The following is a 24,113-nucleotide window of genomic DNA, read 5'->3' on the forward strand; positions in this document are numbered from 1 at the left end:
GGTATGTACGTGTGGGTGTGAGAAAGGAAAAGGAAGAAAAGGAAGACAAAGGGTAATGTGCATGGCCTATGTAGTAACCACAGCACTTTGATTTCCTTTTTGCCATTATATTCCGACCCCTCACTCTGCAGATGTCCATTTCCTCTTTGTAAAAGGTTTCTCAACACAGTACGTCAAAAACACTACTTTGTGTGGCAAAACAATACTAAAAATCCGCTACTGCTACTTGCGGTGCATTTTGCACATTTGCATTGAGCCCTTGCACAAGACTCACGTCAGCGTTTGTCAACGTTCTACGGAGTGACGTCAAGCGAGAGTGTTACCCCCGGTATTAACACATACTGCTAGCCAATTAGCCCTTTTCCCTTCCTCAGCAACTTTTTTATGGGTTTATTGTCATTAAGGAAATTGCTTTATGGTGTATTTATTCTTAATCTTAATCTTTTCTGTTAAAGCCCTTTTAATTACATATCACATTATATTACTGAAGCTTAAAATTACACATTTTCTGTTTTTGTATTTTCATTTAACCTTTAATTAACAAGCTAATTTGCTTAGTTTACTAGCTTAGCATAATGCTAACTGTTGGCAAAAAAGTGGCAACTGTTTTCGAAACATTACAAACAGTTACCTCTTCTATCTAGGGGATAGACTTTTGCATGATCAACACTAAAAAAAAAAAAAAAAAAAAAAACAAGATGGAAGAGAGACTGAACCAGTGCATATCTAAATTGTAAACAAAACGTTAAAGACATACCAGACAAGCAGAGGAAAAATCGTCCTTCTAATTCTGTGTGTGATATATCAAAGCAAACATCAGGGCCCGTATTCATAAAGATTCTAAGAATCCTCTCAGAAAACTCTTAATTTAGCTTAAAAACTTTTACGTATGAGTCTTAGCTTAAGAGCAATTCGAGACCGATCTGAGAGCAACTCTGAGTAAGGAAAAGACAAAAACTTTTATCCTAGTGAGGAGGCGGGGTTGACCCCGTTGCTATGTATGACACTATCTTTTGACGACTGTGATTGGTTGGTTGACCAAGAAGGAAAAAAAGATTTATATTTCTATTCTAAGCCTCCACTTTGAAATTACATGCGTAATTTTTCCTATTTGACCGTTCTCACACACACACACACACACACACATTATATATGTGTATATACATCCTTTTTTTTATTTACCATGCTGTTAATTTCCTATAAGGTATTTGATTGGCTTAGAATGATAAAAATTGTTCCACTCTTTCCAATTACACTGATTACTGGCATGTCTATTTAAGTGGTGGTGGTTTGAATGTTGCTTTTAATGTATCAAACATGGAATTTTCCCAGTTCCCAAATATTGTAATGTAGTGATTACTTTCATTTCTGGCGCTATGGCATTTCTGCGCTGTGTTGGAGATATTAGCGTGTCTCTAAAAAGATCTGTCACAAACATGATCCCTGCACGATCTAATATATAGCTTCTTATTAACTCACTGTCATCCATTGTCTGCAACACATTTCTTCTCCTTCTTCGTCTTTCTGTCATTTTCTCCTCTGCTAAAGAAACTCTTAAGCCTCTTAAAAGTCCTCGTCCGTGCTCCTAACAATGTTTACCTTAAGACCTCTTTTAAGGGTTAAGATGCTTTCTGAAATACTTTTTTCTTTACTAGGATTTTTTCTTCAATTTTAAGAGTAAACGCCCACATTTCTAAGAATTTTCTTAGAATTGTGTCACTAGGAGCTACTCTTTGCATTAAGATTCTTTATGAATACGGGCCCAGGACTTTTGTTTCTGTAATAAGCTACTTTTTAGTGTGTTTTCACTATTTTCATGGTTACGGTGTACATTTTTCTTGCTACTTAGCAACCTCGTAAAACCATCTGTGACAATGAAGCCCTGACACAATGAGACTATAGCAAGAGTTGGTCTGAGTTTGCCCATACATGAACCCATTACACAGTTGGACTGCTCCTTCAGTGTTTGTACGACTACATAAAAATTGGTACAATTTCTGCCAACAATGACTATGCACCCCTATTCTACTTGGACCAACAATTGAAAGTCACAGAAATAAATCCCACTAGCCGACGTAATGTGGCCTTAAAAAAATGTTTTCAAAATTTTTCCAATAAGACTCTATGTGTTAAATAGTTGACCAGCCCAACAGCAGGTCATTTTTACAAGGGTTGATAAGCTCCGTACACGCACACACTTGCGTGGATCAATGCTGTCTGGGTCAAGGCTGGATAAGGGATTGTGGCAGACTAGAGCAGGCCTCAGGGCACAAACCCCACACCTTTAATCTGCCCCTCCAGCTCTCATCCATTTACACTCAGAAAAGAGCAGAACTGCGTCATTATGCGCACGCACATACGTGTCAAGACAACATCTGCTAAAAGTTAGCACATTTAACTCTTTTTCAGTCTCACTCACACACACACACACACACACACACACACTTAAATAGATACAAACTGTAATATGATTACTTCGCTACAGGGAAGGACACATTATGTGGAATTGAAAATGAAGAGAATACGAGATGAAGGCAGAAAATCTCCCATAATTATTCCACTCCTCTGCCTGTCATCCGATGTCTACCGAAACCTCAAGTCACAATGACATCCTCAGGGTGGTCTACTGACTCTCCACTCCATAACAAATCTGTGTCCATCTCTGCCAGCTTCATCTCACTGGTTAGTTGGAAAGTAAATGGTCCCCCTTTTCAACCTTTTCAACTTTTATGTTCTGTTGAGATTGGAATAACTGTTTTTATGTTTGGGGTATGAGAGATACCAATGATATTTGTTTAAAAATATTATGGAACATAATCCATCCCTCTGTTTTACCATGAAGTATTCATTCACTTTTCTTTTCTTTTTTTACAAATGTGACCGTGTCAAATACCACAGGAGTTGTTGTTTAAACTAAAGAATGAAATAAAATATGAATATTACAAGAAAAACTTAAACTTAAAAAAACTAACCAAAATAAATTTAAGTACTAAAATGACTAAATCTAAAACTGAAATAAAAAGTAATTAAAGCTTAAAAAAACATGAAACATGCTGTCTCGACAAAGCCTTGCTTCCCGCTCTAACTGCATTATATACAGTAGGCTATATAATAATGTGGGAATGATAGCTACATTCGTATTGTGTTTGCGTGTGTGTGTCTATTGACGGTTACAAATAAGTCGCAATAAGCTTGTGAAGGGAACTTGTCAATCATCTTGATGGATGACACAGAGGAAAATCAGTTTGAAATCTTGCCTTGAGAAAGCGAACCGAACCAAGAAGAAACTGCAACATTGTAATAAATTAAGTCCGTTTCGTAACAAAGCAAATGATCTACGGGTCTGAAAACGCCCATAAAATGGTCCTAGGGGTCTCTGAGACACCAAACAGAAAAGAAGAGATAAACAAGCCAGCACAGCTGAAACTTCTTTATGAACCACTGCAGACGCTGCTTGGATGTACTTAATTTCTAAAAATAAAAGAGAGCCATTTTGTCAGTGTTTTAACATTTCTTCATGCAAGTAATATTTTTACCCTGATCTATTTTTAAGTGCATATTTTGGAGCCCATCTTTTTTAAATCAACAGTTATAGCACAGGTATGAGATTAATTACTGCAGGAGCGCTTTTAACATCTGCTTCAGTGTCATGTCTAGTGGGGCGAGTGTGTTCTCCGGCCTCGACGGAAGTGTGAAGGGTGCGAGTTAAAATAAGAACAGTGGCGTCTGGGAAGGTGGCTGACTGGGAGCCACAAAGACACGCAGAACGCTCCGTTTCCTTAGAAACACAGCCACACCATGGAAGTGCAGAGTGTGTGTGTGTCGATGATTGAGTGTGTGATGGTATGGGCGGGATGTTAGCGTGCTGTAAACACTGCAGGAGGCTGTTGTATTTGAGAATGTGTGTGATATGCGACTAATTGCATTGTAGTAAGCATTGTCAAAGAACGTACTAGATTACCAAAGCCAAGTTCTCAGGGTAGATTACGAGGGCTTGTGTATGTTTGTGCTTCGGTGGGTGTGTGTGCGTGCATACTAAGGAGAGATAGTGAAGATAATGACCAGCTAAGACTAAAAATCAACACTAAGAACACTACGAACTCCCCAGAAATGACTGCGGCCAGCATCTATTTGCATGCGCTGTTTCAGGGCGTGCAAGTATGTCAATCAGGTAACGGTGCAAATGGATTCACAAAATCTGGAAAACGTAGGAATCTGATGCAGGTTTTTAGTGAGTTTGCCCAACAAAAACGTACTTTTAAGAGCATTCTTTGCTAATGATGGAAGCACAAATGCGTCCAAACTCCTCTGGATGTCCCTAAAGGTATCTACGGCTCCTCCACAGAGTGGGCGAGCGTGAGCCGTGGCCCCGCTCACTCTGCCGGTCAGCGCCGCTGGTTGTGAATGCGGTGTTAAGAGCTGCAGGTAGCTAAAGGAGAGGAGAGGAGGGAAGGCGTAGGCTTCATGCTTTATGTTTTCAGTAATTAAAACAGCATTAGGCTATTTATTTTCTCTCCCCGTGCGTAGCTGATTGGGCATGAGGGAAATGTGGGACTCGCAAAGCCGAGAAAAGAGCACAATTACACGCCATCAGCAGACAACATTAACTCACTAATAGGAACACGGCAATAAAAGTTTATTATTATGGTGTAGCGATGATTGCCTGGTTTAAGCTAACATTTATAATACTTAGCGATGATTAGGAGGCGAGGGCGGGTGAGGGGGGAAGGGTCACGAAAGATAACGGAAGATGGAGCGGTAACCTTTTCCTCCTGCTTTCTCCTCGGCGCATTTGATCAGGGAGAGAGAGGGATAAGGCTGAGGGTCTGTTCCTGAGAGGATAGCACTCATTAGCCAGCCTTCCAGACCTCCATTATCTTCTTCTTCGCTAATGTTCTCTACCACTTATTCAAGATGGCTCACCTCCACACGGATCCCACGCTATTGGCTGCCACTATAATGAGCGAGAGATGCGGTCGGAATGGAGTAAGTGTGTTTAAAATGAGTTTGCTCTTCGAGCGCCCTTTCCCCGGAGAGGCAACAGCAAGATGTGTAACGCCTATGGATGTTGATCCTCTTCTTATGGAGGACCCTGCTCACCTCATAAACGCATACATACTGCTGAGTCTAGGCAAATACTACCCAGCAGCACCTGACATTGCGAGCGATTAATGTATGCAAAGCTACTTAAAAAAGAGAAGAGGGGCTGCTGGAGGAAAACTAAAAATATGATGATGAGAAAAGCATGAGAAAGAGAGGGGAAGATTTGTGTCAATAAGGAAGACAAGCGGACAGGCTAAGAACATAGGGAATGAGGTGAGCGTATGGTGTAACGGGAGCTAAGTATGGTGGGCTATCTATCTCTTCAGACATTCAGTTTGTCTTGATCAAAACTGTTAAAAATAGTTCTTTTAATTTATTTAAATGTCAATTAATTTCACTTCTTACATTTATTTAATAACCAGAATATAAAATAATAAAAGTTAAAATTAAATTGCAATTCCACATCCATTTTCTGTTTGCAACCTCATTCAAATTTGGAATAGAATTGGAATTTTAAAAAGCTTTATTAATTAAATTCCTAATAATACTTGAGGGAAAATATATTTGAGATTGGTCCATTTAAAATAATAATGAATCATTTTGAGTTCATTTTTTCTTAATATTATTATTAATATTTTTTCTTATTTCTCTAGTTTATCCTACTTTGTCCGCCATCTTGTTTTCTTTTTTTTTTACAACAAAGTTGTTGCAATGCATTCTGGGATTACTTTCTCTGCAAATGCAATGTTGCCTTAGAATTTAGCAAAGATTAGGCATTTTAAGAGGCAGCATAATTACACTGCCTACCTTTTGGAACAGACTTCACAGCTATAATGCTTTAAAACGCTGCCTACGGAGGCAGCTCACTAGGTTTTGGAACGGAGCAGTGGAGTACGAGTGAGATAGGGCGGCTTTTCCTTCTTTGCAATTCTCTCCACGTCAGGGGGATAAATTATTCAGAGCCCAGGGAGACTCTGGCCTCATCGTGTAATGAGAAGGACACGCATTGATACCAAATATTGCTGTTGGGAAACTATCGATTGGAGAGCTATTTGTCCAGAGTTTGGTCTGGAAGCAAAAGCTGTCAGCGGCTTTTAATATGACTGACACTTACGTAGAAGCCCAACTCACAGTTCGCCCTTCTCCCTCCCCATGTATCCATCCATCCATCTCTACCATTCCCTCACGTCCCTCCAGTATAAAGGGGATTTACTAACAGAGGAAAGAGGGGGCTGAGGTGTGAGCGAGACGAAATGTGCACAGTATGGAGAGCAAGAAACACTGTCAATAAGGTGCCAGCAGCACAATTAACGCCTGCAGGAAATGCAGCAAGTCAGCGCAATGGTTACCCTTTGACCTCTGACCTCACATCTAAAGGGTCACCAAAGAGCGAAAACATGCCTGTCTTGTTCTCAACACTGAGATCTAGCATAAAAGTGAACCGAGAGTATCAAGTAGCTTTTATGCTCAACTTCCCCTCTGTCCTTGGGCGAAAACTGGCGTGTAACTGTGCCGTAGGATCTGGCCCAGGAGGGGAGAGGATGCTTGCTTTGGCCTGGAACTGAGAAGTTCTGGCTTTCCTATGGGGTGTAGGGTACGCAGAGGAGGCTTGTGGTTCCTCCAAGGTGGTCTGATGTCCCTGCCGAGTTTCAAATGGAAAATCTGTAGCTCTCTTCCTCACGCGGATGTCTTAGTGGATTGCATGAAACTATTCTGGATGACATAAGGGCAAGAAACGAGTAAGTATATAAAAACAACACAATGGAATGTCAAATTGTGCACAAATATGTTAACAAACACATCCAAATCTCAAAGTGATTTCTCTAAATTATAAGTGCAGAAAAGGAATGTCTGAGTTTCTACCTCGCAGTTCAGTTAGTGCACATGCACTGGCATGTGTGGCACGCTAACGGCTGTCTACGACAGCACGGTCGGTGGCCTGAGAGAACAGCGAACGGTAATAACCCTCCTCTTTCTCACACGCACACACACACACACACACACCTACAATTATAACATCAATGTGTGGCAGAGACAAAAAAGAACCCAAAAACATCATTACAATTAGAGTCTCCAGACTATTCATAGAGGAGAGAGAAAAGGAGAGGAGGTAAAAGAGATGAGAAAGAAAAGAGAGGCTTAATGAGGGGGAAAAACCTACAACAACAAATCCTCTGATTCAAAGCTAGCATTTTCAGATAACTTTGGCTCAATACTCAAATCAGGTCATTACAGTCTTAGTCTAGACTCTAGTCCATTTGCAGCTTATTCTGGCCAATAACCGTGCACTAGGCTTAGAAAATGTATATATATTTATATATACGCACATTACTGTTCTTAAGTTTGGGGTAGGTACAATTATTTATTTTTTTTGAAAGACATACAGTACATAGATGCATTAAAAACAGAACTATTGTGAAACATCATTACAATTTAAAATAACTATTTTCTATTTTAATATATTTTAAAATGCAATTTATTCCTATGATGGCAAAGCTGAATTTTTAGCAGGCGTTACTCCAGGCTTCATTGTCACATGATCCTTCAGAAATAATTTTAATATACTGCTTTGGTGCTTAAGAAACATTTCTTATTATTATCAATATTAAAAACAGTTGGACTGCTTAACATTTTTGTGGAAACCATTTTTTCAGGATTATTTGATTAATAGAATGATTTTTAATTAATGGTTGCGCAAAAAAGAAAAAATAGCACAAAATGTTTCGTAATTTAAAAGAATTATAATAACAATAATATGTACCAATTTTGCAAAACCTTTTTAAAGACCTGATTTTGTTCTGTTAAAAAAAAGACAAAAATTTGGTAACTTAATTTCTAAACAGACTGCTAAAACCCAAACTAATGCAAGTTGCCTAAAGTCAGCCAATTAGCGCCACAGAGAAGTGCATCAGTCGGTCAGTGAACAGACTGTATGTGGTCCATGGAAAAGCCGTCTGAGGTTACTACAGTCAAAAAAATGAGAAAGAATTCTAATGAGATTTAGTCTTAAAATGGTGTTCCATCAAAATCCCCCCCCCCCCAAAAAAAACACCTAAAATGAGTTTAAACCTATGTTTTATTGACTTTTTATTCACACATTGACATCTGTGCTTGCTATTCGCACTTAAGCCTACAAGCAAACTCTTACACAACAAATGAGTCTCAGAGAGATGTACAGATGGACCGGCGCCTTTAGAAGAGGCCAATGTCTCATTATTAACGTGCATTTGAAGTGTGTGCTACTTTGACAGTATATAAGTGTGTGTGTGTGTGTTGTAAGTGGGGGAATCTAGGCCCTGTTAAACCCGGTCTTCCTCGGGGACTGCTCAGCTGGTGAAGGGGGCTGGGGGGGTTGGCACAGGGGTCTGTAGCTCTAAGAAGTCAAATTACCTCTGAGCCCGACTCATCAGCTCCTCACACACCCACACGCCACACACTCATTAATGGTGTACTCACCAGAATATTAGCACAGACAGGACTCGCAAACACGTACACGAACAGCACCAAAGTAACACTCGTGCTGCAAGCCATGGACATAAAACTCTCGGAGCAACTATCCACGCTTCGCTACACACTCGCACGCATAGACAACACGCAAACACACAAAGGGATGCGCGCAAATATCTTCAAATAAACGTAACACATTCTCTCGCACACACACATACACACACAGGGGCATTCTTGCGGGTCTCTAATGAAGCCCCAGTTGTGACGGCATGGAGGCGTCTGAGGCTCCGGCGGGATAATTATGCCGCTCCCTCGCAGCTGAGTTTGGCAGATGTAGGGGAGGGGTGCGAACGGCGCCGAGCACGGAATAACGAGCGCGGGGGAGCGGAGGTGGGATTCGGCACGGACCCTGCCATCCGCCATTAGCAGCTTGGCACCGTCACAAATGAGTGTTTTTCACCAGAGCACCGGGAAGGGCTGCGAAATTCCAACAAATTCTGAGCTCGCACTCTGTCGCAACACCCAGAGACGGCGAGAGAGAGATCGAGAGAGAAACACAAACAAAAGCAGGGTGGAAACAGAGGAAGATGGGAAGGGAGGGGGAAAAAGGTTCACGCCGCCATGACCGGATTTGTCACCTCTCTCAGCGCAGGGAGCGCAAAGCGTGGCACCATGGGAAATTACCAAATCAGAATGCATTGATTTTCTTCAGGGAGGAGGCAAAAACATTCCTGAAAAACTGACATGGTTGAGAATTAAGAAGGAGATTGTATCAGACCTTTGTATTATTGAGAGCAGAGAGTGGTAGACTTTTGTTTTGTGAGGATGCTGAATAAAAGCGCTCTATTGTACGCCTCTGGTACGCAGGGACCGTGTACGCGTCAGGCCAACTATTACATCTTTCTCTCTCTCTCGTTCCTCCTCGACTTCCATTTGTCTCTCTTTGTCCTCTTGTACTGTAATTACCATAGTGTCACCAAGGTAGGACCATGTGCTTCACTCCAAAGAATAACTTAAAGTAATTGTATAACTGTGCGTGTATGTGTGTGACAGAGCTATCATAAGTGTGAAGAAGTCCCACAGCAGTGGATGGAAAATAATCTCCAAATGTTGTGCTTTCTGCCAGCTTTCTCTCCCACACATTTCAAGTCCTTAACGGTCCTTTTCCCTGGTTTGGTCAGCTGAGTCATCCACCGCAGGGAAGTTGACCTTGCAGGCCGCTGTCACAGGAAACCAAGCCGAAGCGCCTGCTGCCTTGACTGCGACTTCACCCCGCATCTGACGATACGCGGCATCTGCTACAGCTGTAGCATTTAACACTCGCCATTTCTGTCACTAGCTAAAGAACAGCTGCTTTTGTTTCACAGCTCTTTTACTAGACACAACTCTGTTTCAAAATCTAGCGAGGTGCCTCAATGTCGACCTTTCCAAGACAGCAACATCGTGCAATCGTGGAATCTCAAGTAGGCCCACACGGAATCTGCTCTGGAAAAATTCCTTGAATTTCTCCAGAACTAGAACAACTGTTATGTAGGAAGTTCTAAACATTTCATTCATCACATTCTATCACATCTTATTGGTGAAACTGTGAAGATTTCCCCCAAAAATAAGTATAGACAATGCTGAAAAATAAAAACAAAAGATTTTGAAAATTCTACACAGGCAGAAAAGTATGCCACACAAATAGAACTTCACCTGGGGATTTGGAATTGGATTTCTTTCAATAGAGTTTGCTAACAGACAACAAACATTGTACATAGCACAATGTTTTTAACTTTCAGTGCCTAATGAAATGTACATTTTTAAAATGGTTTCTCTTTTTTTCACTGAGCTTATTTCAGTGCATTATGGGATTGCATCTCTGCAAAGGATTTCAATAGCCTTAGAATTTGCCCCCAAAAAAAGATCTTAAGATGCATAGAACAGTTTTCATGTCTGGAATGTGCATCACTAGGTTTCATAACAGACTATATAGTTAGTGTCACTCGTTCATTCACTCTACTCAGTCCGTCTTCATCTCTCTGATGGTAAATGATCAATTTCAAGGTGACCCTGGCTGAATTACGGTGAGTGTTTTGTGTGTGCGGGCGGCTGCAGCCTGGACCCAGTAATTAACACCAGCGCCTAATGAAGTCCAGCTGCTCACCGTGCAGACTGAGAGGCTGCCAAAAACCAGGAGAGCCCCTGTCAGCCAGCCTCATCCTCTTCGCTCGCTCTCACTCACTTCCGAAGGTCAACCTCCCTCATCAGCACCCGGTCAGTTCATCTCTCTCTTTTTCTCCCTCCCTCTGTATCTATTCCTCCCGCAACATCTCTGTACCAAAAAGGGAGGGAAAGGCACTGATCATGCATTCCTCTCATCTCATCCCTAGTTCCTTGCCAAATCTCCCCCATTTCTCCTCTGACCCATGGATCCCTCCCCATTTCGGCCATTTGTCGCATCCCTCAATCTTTATGATGCTCAATAATCTTCTTCTAACATCATTCTCTTAATCTCTCCATTGGTTCGCCATCTGAAATTGTTGTACAAGCTTAAGGTGATATTTGGAAATTTTAGTGATGATGAATAGCCAATGAGGGTACAGCATGATAAAAAAAATGAGCCAATCACAGAGCTCCTTCTCCAACCCAAACTTCTGGATTAGGTCGTCTATACACTTACAAAAACACAACACATTATAATTTACATTCTGTGCAAAGTTATTAGGTCCATAAAAAAGACATACTGTGTAGTATGGATGTAATGAGACTACAACAGTTTAAGCCTAAACTCAACTCAACTCAACTCAACTCAACTCAACTCAACTCAACAGCCCGCTGAGTGGTGTTTACTTCTGCACCAGTTCAAACTAGGGATGGACAAAATTAAAATTTTGTCCGATACCAGTATTCTTTTTATTCATTATGATATGGTCGATAACGCTGAAATAGCTGATATAACCAACATTTCTATACAAATAAAATGGAAAAAAATTATAATAATTTAACACTAAATTTAACTACAATATTCACACCATTATAATCTACAGTAAAATGTACAGAAAATTAGCTATTCATTTTCAGATTTGCTAAAGATTACATTTAAGAGTGTTATTACATTATTACTGTTTTAAAGGATTAACTAGATTACCTTTAAGTGAGCATTAGATGGCAAATGTTATCTAAATTTAAAATAGCAGAAATAAGCAATAAAAAATTACAATAATAAATACACAACATTTTATTACATATGATATAATATGCACAATAAAACATGGCATATTTATGTATATCTGTATGTATAACATGTCTTACAATATAATAATTATTTTATTTTAATATATCCTAACGGATACAGTTTTTTAATCTCTAATATCTGATATGGTAACATATATTGTGCATCCTAAGTTCAAACTCTTAAAAGGCAACAGAATATCTTTCCTCAATAAACTGCATGATTTGAGGTATCAGTCTATAGTCTAAATAAAGTTGGAAAAGTTGCAAGTTAAAGCTGAAAACTTATGAGCCATATACCTCTAATTAATGAAATGAATGCTCTAAATAAACCAGACGCAACTCAAAATGAGAATCATAAAAGACAGAATGCCTCTGAACGCAGAGATATACATACAACAAAACAAGACAACAAACAGCTGAGGCATGTTAGAGGCATACCCACAGGGTAAAAGTGAAGATTTAGAGTGAATCCTAAAAGAAGCCTAACAGGGGATAGGCCTATCATAGATCTACCGTGTCCCACACCTACTATTTTTTTTATCTACAAGTCACACCTCTGAATTCCCTTCTGGATTCCTCCTTCCTGCCTTCCATCTCCTCTCCCACTCTGACTCCTATTCCGGATCAAAGCCAGGGTTCCTGTCATACAGGCACCTCTCACCGCTCCTCAGAGAGCGGCCTTTGAAGAGTCCGACCCCAGGTGGCCCCTTCTCCCACACACGGGCTTGAGCACATGCACACACTCTGAGGGGCCTCCACCCGTCTCTCTGGGACCTCCACCCCCGCCCTTCCATCGAGAGTGTGCCTTCCCCTGATTCCTGCGCATCTCACATAGAGCACTGATGAGCTGTGACATCCGCTTATTCCTTCCTCCCACACACACACACACACGTATATACTCACACACTGAGCTGATGTGCAGAGGCAAGATCACACCAGACAGCAGATGTTAATTATCAGTCGGTATTTAGGGGGCTTTATTTGCAGTTTACCTGGAACCGCCGTATCACCTGCTGTATCGCTCTGCTGCTCTGACATCAATTAGACAAGCTTGTGGTCAACTTGTGTTGATACAAGATCTATACCTTCTCCTCAACTCTACTCCTGTTAACACACACACCTATACACCTTGATTCACCTCCTTAAAGGGACAGTTTAACTCATGATGATCCAAAACCTATTTGACTTTTTATTTTTTCTGTGGCCCAAAAAGAGGTCATTTTATAATGCACTGCCCACTCTTTTCCATGCAATTACCAAGAATGGGGATTGGAGTTTTCAAGCAAAAAGCATCATTAAAATGGTCCAAATGACTCATGCTCTACATTTCAAGTCTTCTTTAAATTTAGAACCAAATAAGTCTCATTCACGAATGAATCATTCAGACTCAGTCAACAGAACAGAAAAGGTCTGAATTGGCTGAATTGAAACGGTCCAACTCAAAAGAATGATTCATTCACAACTGGATATTACTAGAGCTCTCATGAATTCTTATGATGGAAATGATCGTGGAGGAAATTTAACAATAGCAAAGTAGATTGATTTTATAATTTATAATTCATTTAAAGATTAATTTATAATTTTACAACACTACAAAAATGTATATATTCCAAAAATACAAAAAAATACAAAAAATAAATGGCTTCAGAAGACTTGGAATATAGTGAATGAATCATATCATATTTTATGATATATATCTGTCCTCTTTGAATCTTTAAAGATTCAGTCAATGTGTTGTACTTGCATGGAAAAGAACAGATAGAACTTTAAAAAATGCAACAAAGAATATTTATGTATGAACACTGACAAAATTGTAATATTTGGGTGAAATAACTATTTAACACTCCATCCTTATCACATCTTTCCCCCTCATCACGAATCCATTGTGTAACGTCATGTGCACGTAAGTCCTCCTCGCCAGCTACGACAGATGCCACTGTCACTCGAGAAAATAAATTCAGAATACTTAACGAATTAAGTGAGGAGCAAATTGCGGCTGGCCCCCTTTCATTATGCACAGATAGGCAGGCAGCTTGTTTGTCTTTTTAACAATTACCGCACGGCATGGAGAAGGGAGGGTTGGGAGAGTGACGAGCTCCTGATATTGCTGTTCCTTCCCCTCCACGGCAGCTGGCTGAGACACACCTGGACGGATCTGGGACGGTCGAGGAGGGGAAGTGGGGAAACGGGGCAGCTGCACCTCTACCAGATTTACCAGAGAAAGATATGTATACACATGCTGCTAACATACCAGCACGCCAAAGATTCATTCAGACCTAGCAACTTCCTGTGTTAAAGATTATGATGTATCAGTACACCAGATCAGCTAAAGACACATTTCCTATGCAGTCTTCCCTCTAAATACACCTGCAACCCACACCCATGCGATTTCGCAACGTCGGCCGCAAATGTACCTCATTTTCCATTCTGTTCCCACACCTTTTGGAGGAGGCTCCCCCTGAGCAGTTCTCTTATAGATCTCCAAACAGCTTGTAATTACCTTTAATAAACAGCATAAGAAGCAAATCAAGCGCAAACGTGGCAAAATGAGCTCTCAGGGGGATCAGACATCACTCAGCCTTGCAAACAAACATTTCGGCAAAACATTGCTGCCTCACTCCCTTTTCAACATGACATTCTCTGTGGGGGCTATTCAAAGGAGGGAGGAAGGAAGAGAGAGAGAAGGTAAAGGAATTAAATCACTGGTGTTTGGTCATGGAGCAGGTTAGGGGTCATGTGGCATGTTTGAGCTGTGAACGGTACAATAAGAACGCATGATATTTACTGTAAGCACTATACTGGTTATTCATTTTATTCATAAATAAAAAAATATTCTCTTAAATGTTTCACATTTATTTAAATTTATATGTCTCTGTTATATACATTTAATTTTCAAAAACACTAATAATTAAATAACACTGCTGAATGTAATCTGTAATCTCGAAAATAAACCAACTTAGCATTTATAACAACTGATTATAGTTTTTATTTTTATTTTAAATAGAAAAAGGTCGGTAAGATTTTTAAAAAATAAATCAATACTTTTATTCAGCACGTATGCATTAAAATGATTAGAAGTGGCAGTTATAATGTTACAAATGATTTATATGTCAAATAAAAGCTGTTTCGAACTTTCATCGAAGAGCCACTGTTTCCAAACTAATTTGACTGTTTTCAACTTGAGCAACAAATCAGCATATTAGAATGATTTCTGAAATATCATGTGACTCTGAAGACTAGAATAATTCAGCTTTGCCATCACAGGAATACATTTACATTTTAAAATATATTAGAATAGAAAAAAATGTATTTTAAATTTGTAATTATTTCACAATATTACTGTTTTTTACTACAAATAAATGCAGCATTGGTGAGCATAAAATACTTATTTCAAAAGCATTAAAGAAATCTTACTAACCCCAAACTTTTAAATAGTATAGTGTATACAGGTTATACAATGATGTGTTCAATGTGTTTAAGGCATGATATACACAGTTAGACGGTTGCCACCAACAGGGTCACCAGGACCAGTCGCAAAGTGTACCAATTAAATAAAATTGACATAAAATGATTTTAGATTACTTTATTATGTGAGTGAAATGAGACTGCGGACTGCCACAAGAGACATAAAACTACCAATTGGATCAAGTATTCCAGAGACCTGTGTAGTAAAAGCCAAACATATAGATTTGGTCAAGCTCAACTCCCTCATTCTTCTCTCTATTCACCTCTAGCAGCGCACCCTCCATCATCCCCCCTCAAACGTTGCCCGGCTCCTCTGAGGTTCCGCCTGGCTAGCTCCAGGTGGTCTATGATGTGCATGAGGGGCTGTCATCTGTTCCCATGCTCACGTACTTGCCACATGGGCAGCAGTAGAGAGCGCCACACCATTAACAAGCCATAAAAACCAACCCAACCCTTTTAAAACATCAGAACACTGAGGAATAACTGCTCTCACCAAAGCCACTCAACCTAACATCGGCTCGGCGCGCACAATAGAGACATCAGGGGCTGGATAACAGGGAGTGACATGCAATGTGAAGGAATGATGATTTCTTTTGCTCTCATAACTACAGAATGGAGGGGGCTGGAGTATGGCTACACACACAAACACACACACACACACAAACACGGTGTGGCCCTAGGCTAGACACTGGCTTGCGAATACAGGCGCTCAGTGAAGTGAACCCTCATCCACATTATCTACATCCATTGACTCCTAAAGCTTCTTGTGTGCTGCCTCATTAAGTCTGCGCTGACACAGAGAGACCACGCCAGGTCTCCTTTAGTGGCCAGTCTCCATGTACGTGTGTGTATTTGAGTAAGTGTGTGTGTGTCTCTACAGCATGAGATGGGCATTACCTACAGCAAAATAAAAATGCGCTGCTCTATAGTATCACTCCCTGTAAAAAAAAAAAAAAAAGAGCTCAAAAACAACACCCGTCATTTTCATCATGATACAACAATCAATCCCACAATCTTTCACTTTGCACTAAAGAAATGATCGACTTCAGTAACTGTTTGCATTCACGAAAACGGATTTTCGACAAATAATAGCTGTGATGTGACAAGACAAAGATTCAAATATGGAAAAGCGCACCCACAGTTGAGACAAGAAGACTATTATGACATCACAGAGAACACCCTGGGGTCAAACGGCAAGCATCTATGTGGTGTTGCCTTGACAACACACGTGTGACTCGTGCTCCAGGCATCAGAATCACTGGGATGAATAACTAAGAATTAACGGTGACATTAGCAATACTCTCTGGAGAGCAGTCTCATTCAGGTGTATGTGTGTTCATGCCCCTGGCCCAGCCCCATGCACAAATAACCACTATGGCAATGTGTGTAGGTTTACGTGTGTTTTTATGTGTGAACTGGCAGAGGGAACTGGATATGGAAATCAAATGACATGATAATATAACTAAGGTTGCACTCTTTTATGTTCATTTTTAGGGTTCATATTATGACATCATATTCTATATTTTTATATTCAATATTCTACTACTGAAAAAAAAGAGTTTCATGTACTTGGTTTAATACAAATTGAATGTATAGAAGCAGAATGAATTTTAAATGTATTCTAAGAATGATGAATTTTATTAAGCTAAAAAGTCTTTGAAAGTTTTGAAAAAGTTTCAACAAACAGACAGACAGAAAGATAGATAGATAGACACAAAATGCTCCATTTATTTTAACAAAAGCTCAAAAAATATTTAGTTCCAAGCTCATTGACTATAGCACCACCACCAACATTCAAAGTACATTGCAACAACTTCTATTCTCTATTAACAAGGAGGACGTAGGATAGATAGACTATTATTTATAAACCGCAGTATGAACTATACCACCATAAAAGAAGATGCTGTTACTCCACTTGCTATATAACTAATGGCAAGAGCAATATTTTGGGAAAGTCCACAACACATTATTGTTTTAATCTGTACCAATTGCTTTGCGAAGACTGTTGCCGACGGATGGGGGCTCCTGAGTCATTTCTTATTTCACATGCGGCAAAAAACTGCTTGTTTAATTCTGTGGGTCAAAAAGAGTATGGAAAATGAGCATGAAAAACTAAATTAAAAGGGCCTGAGGGAAAATAAATGAATGAAAAAAAAGTATGGAATGACCCCTTTATGTGACCAATCATGCACTGTTCTCTACTATAGCCCCGCTCCTTCTACTCAAGCAGTGAGAGATGTATGTGTGCCTGAGGGGGGGTCATTCATTCAGGAAATCTAGCTAAGAATGGAGAGAGATAAGGGGGAACAAACCTTGCAGCTGGGCAGGCTCTCCTATGGGCCGTCCGACAGGCAGGGAGGGTGGAAAGAGAAGGCAGGGTGACAGTTAGTCAGCAGCACTATGATCACATGAGGGTTAGATGGTAGAGGAGGGGTCAGACATGGCTTACTCATGGTGACGTTATGGAGGGAGACTGGGCTGCCATGGTTTTGCATGTCTTAAATTGTCAAAATACACTACAACTAGAAAATAAACCATTGGTAAGGGGTGAGTTCCATCATTTACTCACTCTCATTCTAAATCATTAGGACCACTTTAATTATATTTTTTTGTCATTTTGACAACTTGACAGCACACTTTTATTACTAGGAAAAGACTAAACGTCTACTAAACTACTCTTTTTGTGTTCCACAGAATAAAAAAAACATCATACATGCTTGGATCTACATGAGCCTCATGAATCCCAACAATTATTTGAGCATTCATTATCCTAACGTGCTTCCAGAATGATCGTCGTATACAAACTAACAAACTTAAATGGATAAACTAACAAACCAGAAATGCACTCACCCTCATTTCGTTCCAAACCTGTATGACTTTCTTTCTTCTGCGCAATACAGAAGAAGATATTTTGAAGAATGTTTTTGGTCAAATGTTTTTGAACATAATTAAAAGCCAATTGGGTCTAACATAACACTGGATCCCATTGATTTTCACTGTATAGACAAAGAATTTTTCAAAAAAAAGTCACACAGGTTCGGAACAACATGAGGGTGAGTAAATGATTGTGCATTACTGTGTGTGATGTACAACAGCATGTTCTCTAACAGTCAACCCTGAACCTATCACTGAGAAAGATCACAGTGGCACAAAACTCAAGGCCTGGAACAGAGAGAGAGAAAGAGAGAGAGAGAACCGATACAGCAGAGACGAGCAAGGGAGAATCAGGGTTGGACGGAGGGGGGTGAAGAGGCTGACTACAGCTCAATCCACTAATAAAGGCAGATGAAAGGGAGGTTAAACACAATATGCTAATTGAAATGTGTTGGCTGATTAAGGGCGATTGAGAGGAGAGTGGACGTGCTGTGAGTTCTGTACGCCGGTGATTAGTGCAACATTAGTGTCTGCATGCTTTTCCTTGCGACGTGCCCAAATGGACGGATGGAGATAGAGGTGTGTGTGGGGGGTGGGGTGGGGGGATGGATGGAGAGGTGAAATGACTAAAGCCTCTTTCTGTTCGCCTCTCTTACTGTTCCTATACTCTCGCCCAACATGAAAAGCACAGGAAAACACAGAAAACTTCTCGAACCCCAAGGACTGCATTGAGGCCCAAAAAACAAACTTGCCTATGTGCGTCTAGCCTGCCTAGCAAAACACAAACATTATAAAACATCACACCTTATCACAAGGACTGTCAAGAACGTGTCAAGGAGGAAATGTGGAATACTAGGCCGAGCACCTCGCTGTAATGTCTGAGAGGCCTTGTACTTCTTGTCTGCTTGTTTGCTACTCAAGCTTATTTTCCCCTCTCTTGGCTTGCTTATCTGTCAGTCTGTCTGTATTTTTATTACTATTATTTTTCCGTGCACAATCTTTTGTGCGTGAAGGTCTCTCAGGAGCACAGAGGATTTTTTTTTCTGCAGGCTTTATTGTTTTCCGCTGCGCAGCTGTAGATCCACGGGGTGCCCCCTGCAGGTGCGAGAGTGTGTATGTATGTATACGTGTGCATGATTTCGTGCGTTTGCTATCAAGAGTACGCGTTTGCGTAAACTCTCCCCCTGCCAGCAGGGCGCGCCGCTGCGCAGAGGTGATCATCAAGGGGTGCTGTGCTAAATGAAGACTAAAATTAAAAGCAGTGCACTGAGATGCCAGTGACTATGCAGGCACGTCCTCATGAGGGTGGCCCGACGGTGGGACACAACATCTTTTTGCCCCCGAACTAACAGCCTTGGCTCAGAGGGGTTCTGTTATATTAATATGAATATAAACTCACTGAGCTGGATCGAGCTCCCCTTCTCATTTTCATCTGCATCCCTGTCAAGCCAAAATGGTGTACTTTTTTTTTGCTAGCACTGCCAAAGAGTGATTTTAAGTCTTTTGCTTTATTAGGCAGACGCTGTAGAGAGTGACAGGAACTTTTATGATGCATCGCCTGCATAAGCATATATGCTAACTGCTGTATTCTGACCTATAATGGAGTGATTCAAAGGGTTGATTAACCCAACAATGAAGATTCTGTCATTATTTACTCATATTCATAGTCATTCCAGTACGTTTTCAGTTTTTTTTTGATTATACATTTTATTTTTAACAACATATATAATATATATTTATTTTATATCAATATATATATATATATATATATATATACAGTATATATATATATATATATACACACATACATATACATGTGTCATATATAAAATGATCATTCTAGAAGAAAATTTCAGATGGCACTTAGAGGCTTTTGCATCTGAACTCTTCATATATATATACATACATATACATACCTATACATAACTATATACATATATAAATTATAAATAACTATATATATACACACATACCCAGCTATATAAAACATTGTTGTTCAGCCATGTGAACTGTCATTGTGTGGCAAGTGCTGTGTAACAACTGCAATTGTCTATTTCTGTGTTAGACAGAAAAAAAACAATGTGGTATGAAAATATACAATATAGGCATGAGACAAAATGACACAAAAGTAAATAATGTAAATTTGTATTTTTTGGTGAACTGGGTGAAATATAACAGCACACATTACAAACTCTATTAATCAGCCTGTTTAGGCTCCCTCAACAACATCACAACACCAGTCACTCAACTAAATGCCACAACGCACCACAATTCTCAGCTTTATTCCTTCTTTCTTCACTTCAGTCCAGTCATCCTGTGTCATGTCTGAGACAAGTCTTGGTGTGGGGCAGTGAAATGTGTAAAGCAGTGTCTGTCTCCTCACAGGGGAAATGAAGGGGGTTACACCGGCTCTCACATTATTGAGTGTATGCTTTCAGATGCGTTGAAAAAATATTACTGTTATTGCCAGGATTCTGTTTCTCTTGGAAGTCAGAAAAAGTCCTTCACTAAAGTATTTCCAACAAATAGTCCTGTAGTGTGACAAGTTGATCAACAAAAAATGAATATAGTCTGCCAATTAATATGAGGTCATAAAAACTGCATTTATAATAATTTAGTTTTAGTTTAGTAAAGTACTTACTACTTTTTGTAAAGTAGTTTTAGATTAAGTATAGCATATTACAGGCTACTGCTGTCACAGATTGACACGTCATGTCAACTACACAGATACACAAAGAATATGCGTTTGTTGTGTTAATTTTTCATCTGGATCAGAGTGTGAAGTATTTGAAAAGATCATAATTTCATTTCATTCAAAAAAATAGTCAAGCTCTAACAGACCAATAGGATGCCTCCACTTTAAAATGTGACAGAGTAACTAGCCAATGAGATCAGATGACCCTAAACAGAAGCTGAACAGACTATTACTGCAACATTAAACTAATGATAATGCAGTATAAAAACCACAGTAAATAAAAGTCTGCATGACCCTGTGCAGTCTGGAGCTGTCGGTTGTTTGATGAAATCAGGGCAGCGCTAATGAAATTCATTTTTCCCGTACACGCGGATTGCCGCCTCCGTGCTAAGGAAAATCGTTACGCGGTCTCTCTGCACAGAGACAAACGTCTACATTAAATAATCACACGGCTTCAATCAACAGGCAGGGAAAAATAAACCCACATTCCTCCAGGCTCACCGCCTCCTGGAGAACGGAGCTCTGATCGCATTCGCCTGCCTCACCAGTCGGATTAATTAAAACACTAGGCTTTTTCCACCCCTCCCATCTTGGTGTAATCAAGCTCTTTTGCAGCAAACCGCAACAGCCCGAAATCTTTATCGATTCCCTCACCTATGCTCAATGCTGCTTACATACAAACGCAGGCGGCGAAGATTTGAAACGACACCAACATAATCTAAACCTAAATTAAAGATCAAGTCACAAAACCTCAAGGTGCCCTAACCACCTGAAGCATGCCTTAGGAAGCCTTCAGGTGTGTAAAACGAATGTTAAAGGTGTGTGAATTTTAATTTTTTTTATTTGTGGGAGGAATGTCTCTTGTGATTGGTGCACGTTCCTCTTGGGCTGTTGGCAGAGCAAAGTGACGGTACAGAAAATGACACAGGCAGCGTGCTCACGCAGTGGTGGGGCGCTCACAGGAAGGACACGAGAGAAAAGAGGAGAGGAGAGGAAGAGAGGGGAGCAGATGTTGCAAGTTTGAGGAGGTAAACTGATTGAGATGAGGTGTCACCTCAGCCTACTGGTGACTGTGAGAGCGAAAGAGGGGAGGGGGACAGAGCTGGAAAGAGTGAGAGGAAAGGAAGGTGGGGGGAGGCTAGGTGAGGTATGATCACACCTCGGCAAAAAGGTAGGATGACTGAAACAGGGAACTGAGTGTCTGTGTGTATCCACAAGCAGGGAGAATGTTGCAAAAAAGAAAAGAGCTGGAAGTTGACAGAATGTGTCTGTCTGTGTATGCAAGCTGTGTGTCAGATGTGTCAATCATATATAAGAGCAGGCATGTGTGGGTAGGAATGCACAGGGACTTCACATCTACTAAATTCACATCTTCAACATATATGCAACAACCACACTCTCACACACCGTTGCTTTTGGCAGAGGAGCATGCATGAATATGCATAGTGAAAGCACTGATGAAACACAGAAGGCGAAGAGATCAAATTTGTGCGATTTCCACAGCTGACAAACGGTGAGCAAAAAGCACAAAGCTAAATTGTTCTATTTAACACGGCAGGAGAAGAACATGTAGCCTACTAAATGCTCACTCAATCAGTAAGTTCGAGCCAAACAATTAGCAACAAAATGTCTGTTACAGTGAAACTGCATTGAGTCCATTTGCAGTCAAAATCAGCGATTTCAGTAATTGTTTGATATTGACAACCATCAGAAAGCACACGAAATATAAATGAGGCCATCTACAAAATTAAGGATTCCTAATTTGCTGCATGCAATCATAATGTGAAAGGACCATTCTTGACTAAACACATGATGAATTAAAGTGAATTTCATTGCTTGACTATTAAGTAAGATATTTATATTTTTATGAATGCATTTGTGCACTTAAATTGACTCACTACATTGCTGTGGAAAATGAAAAAAAAAAGGGCTTTTAAAATCTGACCAGCCCTTATGACTGTGATTAAAATATGGAGCTGGTTGTGGTTGTCTGTAACTATTTGGGGTGTAAAGGTTCAAAATACTCATGGTTCGGTTTGTCTCACGGTTTTAGGGTCACGGTGTTGGTACGGTTCGATATGCAAATCTAATGTATGTAAATAAGAACAAATAATACAAATGTATGTAAATAAGAACAAATAATCAAACTATAAGTAATAGCACAAATAAATACAATAGAGCAAAGATACAAATGAAATAACCAGTGCTTCTTAGGTTTCAGTGTGGTCCTACAGTACTTTTCAGGTACAGAAACTGAATAAAGTAATCAAATTTAAAACAACAACTCACCGTATAAATTAAATATAGATTAATCCTTTCTTTGTCTTTTCTTGTTTGATTAACATTAAAAACACAGACTGCAGCAGATATATTAGGCTGCTCTCACTTTAAGACATAATGCATGGATCAAATATACTAATACATGCATTGATTTCTCAACTGTTTGTGTTCACTTAAGACATAAACGAGTGTTTACAAGGATACTCTCCAAGACAGGCATATTGACAATTTTGTGTGAATTTGTCAACCCAAGGGCAAGAAGACATGAAAGAGAACTCAATTAAGTACTTGCATGCAGTCTGAAATGCGACTTTCGGTGTGTGCGCTTCAGATGTGTGCGCACAATAAACTTCTCAACACAAAGTTTTCTCTCACATCTTCTTGTGCTTGAATGTTTAGATTGAAAAACACGCGAAACTGATAAACTTTCATGGCGATGCAGCCCTGGCCCAATGAGGACGGTGACTGTTCCGTCAACTATCACGAGCATCTTTCGTGCTGGCCCCGGCCATCGGACAGTCCTTACAGTCAAGCTCTGTCCAGATCTTTCATTATTGTTTTGTGTCTGTTGGAGTAAGCACTGAGTACCTGTTTAAACATAGAAAGCAATGTGTGCTGTTTCGGTCTCACCTGCGCTCACGCACTATCAACACACGGGGGATGACGACATAAAGTAACCAAAGTGCAAATGTGTGAGCGAACCGCGGGTGGAGAACGGTACTTAACTGAGAACTGTTAAACCCCTAGTAACTATACATATAACATCTATAGATCTACATAGTCAAATAAAAATGAAGTATCATTACTATTATCTGGACCATGTTCACTCCAGTTTTTTTTTTAAGTGGTCACAGACCTGCATAACGTGAGTATCCCTATTGTACATATTTTTCATTATTTTGGTTAAAAAAAAGAACAAGAAAAAAACAATGTGCATGATTGCAAATTCCAGCATTAAAAAGGCAGGCTAAAATATCAAAGTCTTATAACAGCCTCACTAGTCATATATCAAAGCTGACAGATAGTGTAGCTTTTTAATGATTGCTTCGTAATCTCAAAAAGAAAGAGGAAGACAGAGAGCAAAAGCGCTAAA

The 24,113-nt window shown here is 39.9% G+C and overlaps 1 protein-coding gene across 6 annotated transcripts in view; it reads right to left on the bottom strand.

The window, feature by feature from the left end:
* Nucleotides 1-24,113, bottom strand: part of znf423 (zinc finger protein 423) — a 156,352-nt gene that overhangs the window by 48,881 nt on the left and 83,358 nt on the right. For 3 of the 6 annotated variants that reach the window (XM_084125088.1, XM_084125086.1, XM_084125087.1), the window contains exon 6: nucleotides 17,484-17,504. The exons of the other annotated variants lie outside the window; for them this stretch is intronic. In XM_084125088.1, the coding sequence (XP_083981214.1) occupies nucleotides 17,484-17,504 (21 nt within the window). The remainder of the gene's footprint in view (nucleotides 1-17,483; nucleotides 17,505-24,113) is intronic. 6 annotated transcript variants of the gene reach the window in all.

This window comes from Abramis brama (assembly GCF_963993115.1).
Source record: "Abramis brama genome assembly, chromosome: 9".
Classification (NCBI taxonomy): Eukaryota; Metazoa; Chordata; class Actinopteri; order Cypriniformes; family Leuciscidae; genus Abramis; species Abramis brama.